The 15758-nt window shown below is 38.6% G+C and overlaps 1 protein-coding gene across 2 annotated transcripts in view; it reads left to right on the top strand.

Annotated features, from left to right (window-relative positions):
• Positions 1–15758, top strand: part of COG5 (component of oligomeric golgi complex 5) — a 171842-nt gene that overhangs the window by 136809 nt on the left and 19275 nt on the right. For both annotated transcript variants that reach the window (XM_037511550.2, XM_037511549.2), the window contains exons 17-19: positions 913–1016; positions 4769–5006; positions 10708–10784. In XM_037511550.2, the coding sequence (XP_037367447.1) occupies positions 913–1016; positions 4769–5006; positions 10708–10784 (419 nt within the window). The remainder of the gene's footprint in view (positions 1–912; positions 1017–4768; positions 5007–10707; positions 10785–15758) is intronic.

The raw sequence follows: 15758 nt of genomic DNA, 5'->3' as shown, positions 1-15758 counted from the left end.
CTTCATCATGGAATACATTTCTGTTTCCTGGTGTCTTCTGTTTCTTTCAGCACAGTGTTGTAGTTTCATTGAATTTTGTTTGTTTGTTTGTTTTTGTCTTTCACCTCCTTTATTAGATTTGTCCTTAAGCCCAGTCAATATTTTCACACTAAAAACCTATAACTAAAGCCTAAGGTTTTACATAATCTAGCCAGTGAGTATATCTCCTTGTAGAACAGTTTCTCAACCTTAGCATTATTGACATTTTAAATCAGGTAGTTCTTTGTTGTGGGGGACTGTCTTTTCTATTGTAGGGTATTTACTAGCTTCTCTGTCCTATTAGATGCTAGTAGCAAACTTCCTCAGCCAGTTGTGACAATTAGATAATGTCTCAAAACATTGCCATATATCTTTGGTGTTGCAAATTGCCCCCAATTGAGAACCACTTCTGTTAACTCTAACTAGAAGCTTCATTCATGAAATGCGTAACTGTTATGCTTTATGAGAATCACTAGTACATGTTTTAGTCACTCTGGCTACAGCATATAATATTCTGATTTTTGAAGAATTACTTTTTATCTTGTCTCCCTGTAGAAAACTTGAAAAAATGTATTCTTTTTGTAAATGATAGTATGATTCTCCTCTCTTTTCTCTAGGAGCTCACTTGACCATTATATTTATTGAAAACTTGAAAGGGAGAGGAAGAATTGAAATTTTTTAGTGCCATGTTCCACGTATTTTAAATCTTAAAAATCATTACTGTCAGCAGTTAGTGAGAGGAGCAGTCTTCTGTTGCATTATAGTTAAACTGCCTATAGTCTGAATTTGATATAATATGAAAGCTCATAGTCAAAATATTCTTCACATCTCAGTTTCTTTATGTTGGTCTTTTCAAAATTTTGCCTCCCCTTCCTTTTTTTTTTTCCTTTTCAGACAATCCATGTTCTTATGGGAAATGCTGTGCAACCCTTATTGACTTCAGTGGGAGATGCTATAGAGGCCATAATCATCACCATGCATCAAGAAGATTTTTCTGGGTAATAATTTTCAATCAAAATTTTCACTAACCTTTGTTGTTTTTCATCCCCACCTCTACCCTAACTCCTTGAGTCTCCTATTACCTCGGAAACTGTTTCTCTTAATGCAGGTTTGGCCCTCAACATTTCCCTCTATTTTCTTGATCATTTATACTATATTCCCTTGGCAATCTTGTATTTCTCCTTTTCACAAGTACCATGTACTTCAGTCTCTGGGATATGCAAGGCATTCCTTGCATAAAATGTCCTGTTCGTGGCATTGTGCTAGTCTGAATCCTGTTCTGGCTTTCAGGGCAAGCCCCTTCCTAACCTCTTCCAATAATGGACTTCCTTTCTCAGAGTTTAATGGTAATGTAATCTGGTCATATCGCACCTACCCATAAACACTTGGGTATTTTTCCATAGCAGTTTCATGTGTAGTGCTTATGCATATTTTATATACCTTGAGAAAAGAGTCATAGTAATAAACACCTAATTGAATCTTTTTAGAGTGAAATGGTTTTGGCTCAGTACACAAGAAAACTATCTGTGAAGAAGTTGGAATAGTTATTTGCATGTGCTTAGAGTGATTAAAAAAAAGAACTTATTCAACCAAGCATTCAAATGTAGACATGTATTCTAACGACATATTCCTAGTTCATAGTTACTAATTTTGAACTGTCCTGTTTGTATTTATTTTCATGTTTTTCAGTTTTCCAGCTACTAGTATTGCTGTTTGTAGAAAATGTGATTATTTCACTCACCTTTTAGCTTTTTGTAATCAGTTATTTCATTTACAAAATAACTTTTGAATGGTGAAAAGTCAGTCTGTTTTTAATAATGGTATAAAGCACAGAAGGATAAAGTAGGTACTACACAAAAATGCTATAATATCTGGAGATAAGAATATAAAATGCTGGTTATCAGTATTTGGAAGGAAATTAATTTTGTTCAAAAATAATCTGAAATATATCAGTTAGACCAGTCATTAGTTTATCTGAAAAGAAAACAAAGTGAAGTAAATTTTGAAGGCTTATCTATGAGTCATCAAGTTCTTTAGTAATTGTATTACAGAGCCACAACTAGTTCCTATAGATAACACATTAGACATTGAAAGTTAGTTTCCCAAATGGGTATATATTTACTAATTTGTTTAAATTCAAATGAGCCAGATTGGTTCTTTTATGATAGGTTGCGATGAGTAGGAAACATTATTTTAAGTTGTATAACATTGTCCTTAAAAACATTCTCCTTCATTTTTCCTCCAATGGCCTTTCAAGACTCCATTTCAGCCCCCTCTACTTACACAGCAGCCGTATGAAAGCCATTCTCCATACAAGACTATACAAGAGTGCAAAGCACTGTTGCTTTATAGTGTATTGAAAGTATTGCTCCCATAGCAATTATTTCCCCACTTTCTAGAACATTATTTGTAAATCTGTTATGTCTGTTCATGTATATGTGGCTTTTATGAAGTTGGATCACACAATTCAAGAACTAGAAATAACTTTTATAGTAGGGTCAGCCCCCAGGGATCACACTTGGAAAAATTATTGTGAATACCTACCCTTTCAAAGTCTCTACATCTATTGAAAGTATGAAGAATAAATTGGGCCAATCTTATTTGTAATGTGGTTGTATTACATATTTAAAAAGGACTCTGTTATTTAAAAAGTAATCCTTAACACACTTCCTGATATTTGAAATGTATTTAATAGGACTGATATGTTTCTTTGCAAATTAGATAAAACTTAAAATATAAATGTCTGACTGATATAGTATGTTGATTGAAATTCTTTTATGTAAAATGATTTATGTCCAATTATATCTTTGAAGGGAGAAGGAAAGGCAGTAAAAGTAGGATTACCCTAGATCTTTGACATGAGGAATGAGCACCTCTGAGGCGAGGAGAGTGTGGACACACACACACACACACACACACCCCCACTGAAAAGACTGATGATGTGAATTTGAACATTTTCCAGTTCTCAGATGTGCATTTGTTTAATCCTTCTGTAATCAACTTGCATATGTAAGCTCTCTTTATAAAGACCCTTAAATTTCTGCTCAGTTGAAAATTATTCGCATAATTGGGGAAACTGAGCATTAGTAATTACCAAGCAAGTTTTATAGTTCATTTAAATCAAGCTTCTAATCTATACTGAGAACTCATAATACATATTTCAAAATTTTGTCTAATACATCATTTTATTTTACTTGTATTGACTCCATCATTTTATTTTACTTGTATTGACATGCATCTATTTCAGTGTGTTGTTTCATAATCCTCAGGAAAATGATTCCAACTGACCACTTTAAAATTCTTGAAAGGGCACCTGTGACTATACAGGTACCTCTCTTTTTCTTTCTTCTTTTCTAATAAACCTGTTCTTTTAAAATGTAATAACAAAATCTTGAAAGAATTCTCCAGAGTAGTACCAAGATAACAATGTGCTTTTGATGAAGCATAAGAAAATATGAAAGATTAAGAAGATAGGAAAGAGATTAGAACCCTTTTTTGGGGGGTGTAGTCATTGGGCTGACAAAACCTCAATAAAGCTGGGTCATGCAGTGGTCTGAATCTGCAAAACCAAACCTATGTGAAGATGGCCGTCACTTCCTACAGCTGTTCCTATACTCGGTAACCAGCAGCATGCTCCCAACCCTTTGACACTGCAAACAGCCTTGTTCTGTCTAGCATGCCCTTCTTCAATGCCTTGCCGCAGTCAAGACAGTCTTACATCTGAACAGAATTTCTTCTTGCTGGAACATAAGCTTTCTTTCTTTTTTTTCTATCTGTTTCTGTAAGTGGGAGACCTTTGGTAAGCATCCTACTTATAATAACCTTTGCTGCATTTGAAAAGAATTAAGTTCACCTCATTCTCTTGCTTAGGCATTTGAGTCATATCTGTTATTCTCTAGACCATTGCCAATTTCTCTCCGTCATTCTCAAAATGGAAACACTTATATTTTAAAAAAGATTCAGCATTATGTAGCCAGTGATCTCATTGGTTCACTGATTAGTATCAGGTGATTTCTAATTTTGGTATAGCTCTTCTTTCCTATAAATATTTCACATTCTTTTAATATTCTTTAAAAAGCAATTGTAAACATTTATAAATTATAGTGTTTCATGGCGCATCAGCTGGCATCATCTGTTGATGCAAATTAAAGCCTTTCCAAACCTCATCATCTGGGAGGAAACAATTGCATACCATGTATATTGTTATATAACCAATTCCACAGTCAGAGTTCCACTATCGGACTGATCAGATTAAATAGCACAGGAGCAGAGATATCTTTGCCAAGAATTTGTTTAGGAAAGCATTTTTGCCATTGTAAAGTCCAAAATGGCTATTTCAGGATCTGTTAATGACTTTTTCACTAACCAGGTAAAACAGGTAAGTGGATGGAGAGTTGCAAAGCTGGGAGAGACTGTGAGACGTCATAGTGCAAAAAACACTTATGTGAATCATCAAGATAGATGGTTGCTCTTTCACTCTCAATAATCTTTAGGCAGATGAATTCTAAGTTTCCTGCAGTAGTCTTTCTTGCACCTTAAAACTGTCTTCACAATATCATTTAAATATTGCTTTGTCTTCGGCTCTTTAGCTCATAGTTCAGGATGCCTTTTCCTCCCATTAAGGGAAAAAGTTGCTGAGGAGTGAAAGAATGGGTATTGGTGAGTAGGAAATGGGGCAGTGAGAGTTGATAGTTATCAAGTAAGTGCCTTGCAGTGCATCAGCAGTTTTGTTTTGTCTTTTCGTTTGCAGGTCCTTATCCAGCTCAGGAAAGCCTGACATTCCTTGTTCTCTGTATATGAAGGAACTGCAAGGTTTCATTGCCAGAGTCATGAGTGACTACTTTAAACACTTTGAATGTTTGGATTTTGTCTTTGACAATACTGAAGCTATTGCCCAAAGGGCAATTGAACTTTTTATTCGCAACGCCAGTCTCATAAGACCACTCGGTGAAAGTGGAAAAATGCGACTAGCTGCTGATTTTGCACAGGTAAATCGATGCATAGCTACAAAGGGGAAAATGTTTCAACCTCAATATTATCTGTTAAATAAAAGACTAAATATGTATCCTTTAGTGTGCTGAAGAATTGAAGCAATTTTTAGGAAAATAAATCCAACTAAACCTAATTGGTAAAAGAGGAAAGAGTTTTAAAGATACTTTCATAACAGTTTTCTTTGTGTTTAGTAAAATTATCACTCATCTTTGATAGCTCAAGGCTAAGGTAAAGTAGCTCACACTGCAGATAAGTAACATTTCCCATTTATACATGATATGGTACTTCCTCACTATTTTACTGTCAGTGTTGATAAGAGTACTTAATTACCCTTGCTGGAAAATAATGAAGGCAATGAAATTTATTCTTCAATCAGTGGTATAGGGGCTGTCTTGTTGTCATGTAACGAGAAAGAACTCCAACGCATCTGCACTCCCCTAGTGGCAAACTCAACAATCCAAGACCCTGTCGTATTTCATTCAGATTCATGGTGGACCTGGTCATTGTTTCTTAGGTATGGTGAAGTTTGGAGCCATTCCAAGCCATCTGGTATGAATGAGGTGGGATGACAGTAAAATAACAGAACCATTATCAGCTCTTATGGAAAGGAGATTTTTTTTTCTTTTGTCCTTTAGGTGGATATTTTAAAGCCCTTTGATAATATCAGAGGCAAAAGAAAAACACCTCAAATATACACTTTCACTAAAAGAATTAGAAACAGATGATTCATGTTTATAGTCAAAGGTGAACTCATATTTTAAGCCTCTCAAAGCTATTAGCCTTATAAAAGAATATTTCATGGGTTTTCCACATCTTCCTTGCCTATGAAGATAGACACATTTTATTTTCCCTATTTTTTACTGAGTGTATCCGAAAGCAAGTCTTGATATTTATTGTTTCCCAAGGATAGGACAGTGCACTGCTTAAATCAGGGGGGCAGTTTTCAGACAGATGCTCAGATCTGATGAGAATTACAGAGAAGAACCTGTATATGGACTGATGTTCAAGAGCCAGGATCTTTGCTTATTAAGTAGTCCAGAATTAGTTATTTAGTTATTTTCATCCCCACTGATATGCCTATAGCCACTAGACCAGCCTTCCTTGGGGTACTATGCATTTAGTGGCCTCAGCATGAAAATAGAAATTAAACGTTATCATTAATGTGGCTCCTTTTACTGTTCTCATTTCATCAGCTTTATTCTCAGGCACATTTTCTTTTGTTGTTATAGGTAAGCTTCCGCTTAAAGAATCATTCATTCCATACTGGGGGTGCTGGTGGCTTACTGAGATGAAGACAGTGATGTGCTACGACTTGCTTTTATTTGTTAGAAATGTTGTGAGCCGTACTCCAGTGGGTCTCTCTGTTCTTCTTTTCCCCTTTCCGCCTTAATTTTATTTTTCTTTCCTATCTTCTTCTCTCCCCGGGCTCCCTCCCCCACCAGTTTATTTGCATTCTGCTCCAGCTGGTCCTTGAGTCACTTTCCTGGAGGCAGCACTTCAAGTCCAATTAGAGTGGCAGCAGAGCAGGAGATGGCCAAAATGAGTGCAGCAGGAAAAAGGCTTTGCTTTTTTTTAAAATTTTATTTTAACTGTATGTTCCCTTATGAGTCCTGAAAGGTGGAAAGCATTATCCTGTAACCCTTGCCACTGCTGCTAGCATCTGCTCAAATGCGTAGTAGCAGCTAGTGGCCAGGTTGAGTGGCCACTTTCCTAAGGCTGCATTATTCAGAGTTTTGATTTGGCATTCCTTCTTTCTGAAGACATGCTGCTCAATAAACCAAGCCGTGTTCCGACGCATCCTCTGTTTTCCATTTCTTAAATACAGAAAAGAAAAACACACACACATTATTTACTCGGTGTTAAGACGTGTATTTTCCATCCTTGCAGTGACATCGGTTGCTACAGTCTGTGTGCTTCCTATTTCTGGGTTCACTCCTGCAAATGTGCCCCAGTTTCAGAACCACTCACCTTGGGGATGAGCCCCTGTTCTTTGGGTTGTGGGCACTGGAAAGACGGGTGGAAGCACTGTCATAGGCAATCATATTTGCGGTCAGTAGCTCTGGCAAATATTGTCCAGCTGTTCCATCATTCCTTCCACCACCCCCATAAATGTTTAAAAATTAAAGTGATTTTGTCTTTTTTCTTTCATTTGATTCGGCTGCTTGCCACATCTGTTGTACCTTGGCTTTCAGAATCATTACTTGGTTGAAAGTGTTTTTCTGGGGTCAGTCAAAACACTTACATAGCATTACCCTGATATTTGTATTCATGATAGGCATCACTGGGAATCAGAAAGCCTTTTGACTGCCTTATTATTGGAAGTTCTATTAATTTGTATTCAAAATTAAACAAAGTTGTTGAGCCATTGGAAGCAAAAATGCACAAATCCTCTGTGGTTTGGGAAGAGTTCTTGTGATGAAAGTGCCTGCTATTCTGGCATAAACAACAGAAGGAGAAAGAGTTCAAGAGAGCACTGGAGTCAGTTTGGGAATGCTGATTATCTGATATAAAATCCAGTTGCAAATACAGGTTATAATACAATTTAAAGATTTCATCAGGAATCCTGATTTCCCCCACTGACACCATAGCACTAGTGAGAGAAAATAGGTGCAGGGTGCCATATGGAAGGTTCACGGTGAGAGAAATGCCCAACCAGCCCCTTAGGAATCAGGTCGTGGGTTTTCTACAGGTAATTAATTCCCTGCTGTGACCACATGGTCTCTGTGTGCACGCTAGTCACACAGCAGTTCTAAAGCACAAAGCTTGTCCAAGACCACAGGGGTTTTGTTGATTCAGAATCTCTTTGGGGACTTGTCCACACTGCCCTCTGAAATACACACCCCTCTCCACCCCTCAGCTTCACTTCATTCCTGCAGGGAAAGGTTGGCTGTTGAAGTTGGCATTAAGTAATTTACGCAGTGGTGCTCCTAGGGCTTCTGGTGCCCTTTACATGTGCATGTATAACTGTGTTTGCCTGAAAATAGAAATTTAGAAAAGAAAAAAAAATCATCAAGATTTTATTTTCTGTTCTAATTCTTCCTGCCTTTTCTCCTGAACAATGTCAGAGCGGGAGTGCCCTCGGAGTATCCAAGGATGCCCTGTGGCTAACCAAATGTCTGTGGTGGGTAAGGAGCAGCTATGTAATTAATTTACTGTACCTGCAGCTGACCTCTCATTCCCTCCAAGTAGGAGAGCTGGAGAGAGTTGCACTTAGCATTTTTGTATCCACGGCTAATTGCAGAGTCACCTCCTCTAAGAGGAACACTCCTGCCCTTTAGAAACATGGCCTTTATTGTTTAATGGAATTCTGGCAGAAGGAAATGGTTTTCAGTACCTTAGAGGTTCTTTATGGATGAAAAATTTATTTTAAACATTTAACATTTTGAAATTGTCCTTTAACATAGAAATCTCCTGCATCATTGTAGATTGCACAGCCATTCAAGGTCACGGTCTCTCATATAGTGAGTTTTTTCTAGCCACTTATTTGACATTTCTCCTGCTCGAGTGCTAAGGCAAAGGCTTAATCTTTGAAAATGATGAAGCCCACTTGGATAAAAAAAAAGTTGCCGAATACATTTCATGAAATGTATTTCATATAAATTTCAGTGTGTAAAAGCCATCATACACAGAGCTAGGTGTATAACTGGAATGACCAAGTCAAAAATATATGATAATCACATTTTCCTTTGTGCTTAGTGTAAAGTAAATGACACATTCTGAAGGAAACCAGAAGCTCTCACCATGAATAAACTAAACAGGTCCCAAGGAATAGCCCATTACTCATTGTATTTTAAGTTGAGAACATCAATTCAATCTGCTCTGTTTTATATTGTTGACAAAAATCCTGACTGTTCTTCCTTAGATTTATTTACATGTGCTTTGGTATTTCTAACCATGTGAGGTTTCTCTTTCTCTCTAGGACATACAGTTTGTACTCTGTGTCTTCTGTGTGTTAAGAGAGAGCTACACCTGGTATTTCATCACCCTCAGGACCACCTCAAGAAAGTTTCCCTCCACTTCTCCTCCAACAATCGTGCTTAATAGTAATCATTATATATACTGTGTGTATATGTGTATCTGTATACACACACCTTACGATTTTGTTGGATAATAATTATTGTTTAAATAATTATATATCTCCTCCTTCACTAAATTTGGGAGAGCTCCTTGAAGGCAAAGCAGTCTAATTCATCTTCTCATCCCTTGTCTAGCTTGGTGCCTTGCAATTAGTGGGGAGTTCAAAATATTTCTCAATTTAGCACTTGGTTAGTTTTCCATGGTCTAACCACAGCATGGAGGTTTGAGCAGAAGGATAACCAGCAGACTAGAAGCCCCTCTTTCCTTTTTCAGGTTTTTCTTGAAGATAGATGTTACATTAGCAGAGAACTTTGCTCAGTTATTTTCTCAAGTATTCTTTGCTGCGGTCCTGTCTATAGCAAAAATGGAGAAGCAGTTTAGCATATTTTAAAAAAAAAGATTTATTTTTATTTATGCATACATGAACTGGGGTGTATGCCAGAGGTGCAGAGGATTCACCAGAGACAGAGTGGGGAACAGAACAGGCAGATTGACTGAAATACACTGCTGAGGGGAGCAGTGGGTGAGTCAGGAAAGGTCTGCTGTGCCATGTGGATTAGCTCCCTGGCTGGGGATCGAACTCATGCTCCAGTGGCTGCGGGTAGCTTCATAATGCTGAGACTTAACCCCTTGTGCCACCAGGTAGGCCCCAAAATACTAATAATTGCTGGTATTTATGAGCACTTATTATCTGCCGTGCACATGGTGCTTTATGTAGTTATTTATAAAATTCTATCAAACATGATCCCTTCCAGTGCCATCCATGTTGCTGCAAATTGCATGTGTTTGTCTTTTTTGAATGCATGCTCAGCGAAATAAGCCAGAAAGAAAAAGAAAAATACCGGATGGTCTCACTCATAGCAGGAATCTAGAAAACTTAAATAAGAGACCAGGAAAAAGAATAACTATAAGAAAGTAAAAATCAAAATCAACAAACAACGATGAACCAGAGACACTCTATGGGGGGTGGGGGGCGGGGAAAGGAGGGATTGGGGTCAAAATAAGGGGGTTGCAATTGTATGGGGAATATAAAAATAAAATTAAAATTAAAAAAATAATTAAAAAAATTAAAAAAAATTCTATCAAACAAGTTTTATCTCCATTTGACAGTTGAAAATCCTGTGAATTGAAAAGGTTAAGTTTAGGGCTATTCAGTTTGTCATGGCAGATTCTGTGTCCTTACATTGAGGTGGCAGCTCCAGAGTGAGTGCTTTTAATAACTTGGGCCACCTGCTTAAAATTGTCATCATTTATGTCTAATATAAAGAGACTTATGATACCTACTGAAAGCGTAAGTGCACAGTCCTGAAAAATGTTCCTTTTTCGGATTTTTCAACAAACATCTAAACTTCCTTCTCTTATGTAACAAAGAAAAGTTCTCCTGTTTTCCTGAATAATCACATTTTCCTTTGTGCTTGTGCTTAGTTTCTTTAGTAAACAAATTCAAAAGTTTTGTAAGTTCTTACCTTTAATAAATTTAATTGACTTTAAAACCTTGCCTCACAGTGTGGGAAAAAATTAAGTTTTCTTCAAGTTATAACGTTCTGTGATCCAGCTGTACCCCCAGTTCATTTTAGGATTCCAATATAAAAAGCTATGGAATATCTTTTATTATTTCAGATGGAGTTGGCTGTGGGTCCGTTCTGCAGAAGAGTCTCTGATTTAGGAAAGTCCTATCGAATGCTCAGGTCATTCAGGTAAGATAGGCTGCTATGATTGCTGTTAATATATCCACATCCTATTAGCAGGTAGTCCTTTCCTCCTTGAACTCTTTGAAATTGTTAATATTTAAACCATTTTGTGACCTACAACAGTTTCATATACTTCATTTTAAATGTTATTCAAACCAGAAACCTGTATATAATTATATGCAGTAACTAATAAGTGTATGTGTTGTGTGTATGTGTTATATTTAAGTTATAATTCATAAGTTCAAGCCAATAAATTTTTTTAAAGCTCTTTCTAGGGGGAGTGATGTACTCATAATTACATAGATATCTTTTTCTGAATTTTTCATTTGTTCATTTATTATTTTCAATCCAATCTACTTCTAAAAATGGTTATAGTTTACTTCCATAGCAAAGCTATTAAAGTATTCAAGGAACCGAGTTAGTGATGAGATTCAGAGAATGATTGCACTTGTAGATGATAATTTAGGTTAAAGATGGCTAAAGCAGTTCAGCACAAAAGTTAGGATTGGGTTTACTACCAGTCCAAAAAGAAAAAGAATGAATTAATTCATAGTCATGATAAGAACATACCAGTTTAACAAGAAAATTCTTTTTAGAATGCTCAAATAGCCTCTTACCAGAGGCTCAAATTTTAAGGAACATTGAATAACTTGATGACTCGTGTCTTCAATAGCAGATTTTAGAGTTAAAAAGATACTGTTCATATGATAGTTTATTCAAGTCAGAACTTTCCAAACTTATATCATCACACATGTAGGAAATGTATACATTAAAAAAGATGAACAACTCTGAAAGCTATGGGATGGACATAATATTATATAACCATTTTGTGACCACAGCATACCAGATGGGAAGCCTTGATATAGGCTATAAACTGTTCATCATATCTAAGAGCAAAGTGTTCTTTGGATGTACCTCTATAAAGATTAAATAGTCCAGGCATGTGGTTTTCTAAAAACTGACACAGTAAAAAGAGTGTCATCAATAGGCAGCTGACATCAATAGGCGCTAGGACCTCTGACAGGTAAGAAAAAGAATGGTGATACCTTACTGCCAGACTTCAAACTATACTACAAAGCTTTGTGAAAGTACTTAAATATTTTGTTGAAGTCTTAGGATTTGGCATTACCAAATATATGTGAATTGAAGGATTAAGAGGTTCTGAGGTTGGCCTCCCCTGGTGGCGCAGCGGTTGAGCTCTGGGCTGCGAAGCTGCCCGCAGCCTCTACAGTGCCGTTTCGATCCCCGGCCACTGGCGAGGGTCCCACATGGCGCGCAGACCTCTCCTGCTGCGTCCGCTGCTCCCCTCAGCAGTGTATTTCATCAGTCTGTCTGTTCTGTTCCCCTCTCTGGCTCTGGTGAATTCTCTCACTCTCCTGCACTTCTGACTGTACCCAGTGCTTGTATAAATAAATAAATAAATCTTTTGAAAAAAAAAAAAAAAAAAAAAAAAAAAAAAAAAGAGGTTCCGAGGTTATCAGTTTGCCAGTCAGCTGTTTGTACTATAGAAATAATGTTAACAAAGCTCCTGTAAAGTCACTTACTTGAGTAAGATGGTAGTACAGCAGTCCTGAGGGTGATCACATGTTCCTCTCAGCAGAATCAGTTTGAATGCTAGACAACATAACCATCAAGTTCTAATTAATGGAAAAAGGGATTGTCTGGGGTTTGCTATATTAATATTAGGCTATTTTGGGGGCTCCCATATTTAATTATTTTGTGTATATGTATTAAACATTTTTTAAGTTCTTTGTTATCTTCTTTGCTTATCTTTGCTAAGCTAAGATGACCTTTATCCACGGCTTATAAAGTGTGTCATAATTTAGAGATACAAATTCTGAGGGCTTCACAAAGGACCAATTCCTTTTTAAGTCATTTGAGATGGAAATTTGTCAGCCATGTGAATTCTCATGAGAGAATTCTCTAAGGGAGAGTTTATTAAGTTTGATTAGTGACACCTATTTGTGGAGAGGAAAAACCGAGAAGGATGAACATGAACATATAACCTTTGGACAGTATTAGTGTCACTAGTGATTTTTCCATTAGAGGATTTCTGCATTTTTCCAGTTCTCTGCCTTGGTTGTTTATAATTGTAATCAGAAAAGTCAATAAATACATTTTAAAATCCCATTTACATTGTTCTTCCATTTAAAAACAACAAAGGTGGGCCTCCCCGGTGGCGCAGCGGTTGAGCGCTGGGTTGCAAAGCTGCCCGCGGCCTCTGCGGCGCTGGTTCGATCCCCGGCTGCTCCCCGGCCACCGGAGGAGGGTCCCGCATGGCGCGCAGACCTCTCCTGCCGCCCACTGCTCCCCTCAGCAGTGTACTTTGGTCCTTCTGCCTGCTCTGCTCCCTGCTCTGGCTCTGGTGAATTCTCTCATCCTCCCGCACTTCTGACTGTACCCAATGCTTGTATAAATAAGTAAATAAATAAATCTTAAAAAAAAAAATAAAAACAACAAAGGAGCAAAAATAACATAAAATATACTAAACCATTCCCTAATAGAAGGGAAAGGTTAGGAAAACCAGGCAGCCAAGCAACCAAAATATAGCAGTTGAATCTCGCTCTGAATGAGAGGCAGCAGGCCTGGTGCAAGGGCTCCTTTGCGAGGAAGAATGACAGATGTTTCACACACACACACAAACACACACTCACGCACGCATGCACACACTCACGCATGCGCTCTTTAGCCAGGCCTCCCTTCTCCCATCGTGCAGACATCTGCCTTAGGGCACTTTCTTCTTGACGGCAATATTAGTAGACTGTTTAATCAAGCCAGCAGGCTTCTTGCATCCATTTACGTTTTACTGTCAACATTAGAGTTTCTCAGGCAGCAGGACTCTGTTCTTCCCCAGGACAGCATGCTGCCTCAGAAAACTGCTGACATTATGGATTTACTCTCAGGTAATTTGTATCTCTACACAAGGCACACGTGTTGGGGCTTTGAGATCCCGTCCTTGTCCATCCCTCTGCCGCATGGCACTGTCCCCTCATAATATAAGGATGATTATCTGAGCTCTACCTGGCCGGAGGCCTTCACATTCTCCCTGCAGCTCTTAGTGAGACAATAGACAGAAAAGGAGTCCATTCCCTTCACCAGTTCAGGGACACAGATCCTGCCTTCAGCATACCCCACCACCATGGCTTTGTCCCTGAATGAAGTCCACAGTCTGCTCTGCTGGAGCGTCACTAGGTTTAATAAAAGCAATGCAAGCTTCAAGGGATATGGGCTGTTATGATGGCTGTGTGAGTGTGAGGGGCAGTGGGAGAAGGAGGTCATCAATAACTCAGGTGCACTGTATGTCAGCTGGTTTTAATTGTGGAGTTAGGGTTTCCTGTGCCTTCAATTTGTATTGGGGATCACCTGCTGCTTGGAGTTCCAACTCTGTATCCTCCTGTCTGCAGAACTGAAAGACAGCCGTCTCTGCAGCTTCTGTTTTCAACACTGTTAGCGCTAGGACCTCTGAATATGTCGTCCTTTCTTTCTACTTGTAATCTGGAGCCCTTTAATCAATACCCTGATGTAATTCTTCCCCCAGGTGTTCTGATCTAACTTTCAGATTTCAGCTTTGTAGTCCGAAGGCAGCCACATCTCAGGCTTGGTTTGTTGTTTGCCACTACTTTGGAGGTGCTCGGAGCACCCGAGTAATCATAGTGTGATGAATAGTTTATTTTCATTCTAGTGACCGTTATTTGATCATTCACTATCTGCTAAACCAGTGCTACATGTTGCACTGTTATTTCATTTTACGCTCACAACACTCGTGACTTGGGTATGACCTCAGGGAGGCAGTTGATCCTGAGAGTGTACGTTGCCAGGCTGCACATCTGGAATGGTGTGAGACTCGCAGAGCTGCCCTTCAGGCCTGGGGCTGCCCAGCCCCACTCCTGTGCTTGATGTAATCCCATTTCTTATTCCAGAAGTCCTCCCCTTGGTTTTCAGTCTGATTACTCCTAGACCACTTGAATTTTGTATGCATCACCCAGCAACATGTAAGGAAATTTTGAAGAGAATCTATATTCCTCAATTTGGTGATAACCTCCTGTTACTGAAGTGCCCTCTCTCTCCACTTCTGCAGACAGGCATCAGGAGATGAATCCGAAATGTTGAGCCAAATGTCCACTCTTACTCTAGAGTGTCTGCCTAAACCCTGTGCATACTTTCTGACCTGATCTGCTAGGATTGACAACCTAGGCTTTAAGAAATGAACTTGGAAGTCTTCCACCCCCTCTCCTCTGCTCCCTGACCCATCACCACCTGTTAGCCTCCTGTTTCAGTCTTTCCCAGGAGCCACATCAAGAAATATGTGAGCCTTACCAAAATAATCTCCACTGAGGCCTGTTTTCCAGGAGGCCTCTGATACCTCTTTCGTCCCTTCCTCAGAAGGTCCTGATTGTGTCCTGAGCAGGGAGGCTTCGTGTTTTCCTGTCTCGTTTCTATGCTGGTTCCAGAACTCCATGTGTCTCCTCAGCCGTCTCACTGCCTTCCCAGGCTGTCATCAAAGAGAAGCGTGGGTAGGGGTGGTTAGCCCAGGCAGCATGGGCCTTACTGACGTGGACACATGAGCAGCAGGACTCTAATCTTACTTCACTTAAGATTGGCCTTAAAAGGAGACTGACAGCTGTGCAGCTGAGTCATTAAATATGACGAAATGAGATCCCCTATCTGAAATAGTTTTTTCTAATGGGACCTAATACCTGACTAATCAACACCACCTAATGAGTGTAAAGTTTAACCATGGAAGTGCTGCTATGTTTAGAGTATTTTCCACTAAGGATGATATATTGTGACATTTGGCTCATCTGCGTTTCATAACACCTTGATTTCCTTTTGTTCCTGACATCACCACAGATGGTGATTTATTTTTTAACTTGCCAGGGTTTCAGATTCCACCTGGAATGAGAGAAGGGAGGGTTTCATGCTGTGTTCTTTCAGACTCCTAAACAAGAGAAATAAAATGTCTGCATTTGATGTTTACAG

Source organism: Talpa occidentalis, unplaced genomic scaffold (genome assembly GCF_014898055.3).
Source record: "Talpa occidentalis isolate TD23 unplaced genomic scaffold, MPIMG_talOcc4v2.1, whole genome shotgun sequence".
NCBI classification, from domain to species: Eukaryota; Metazoa; Chordata; class Mammalia; order Eulipotyphla; family Talpidae; genus Talpa; species Talpa occidentalis.
This window is presented reverse-complemented; position numbering and strand designations above follow the sequence as displayed.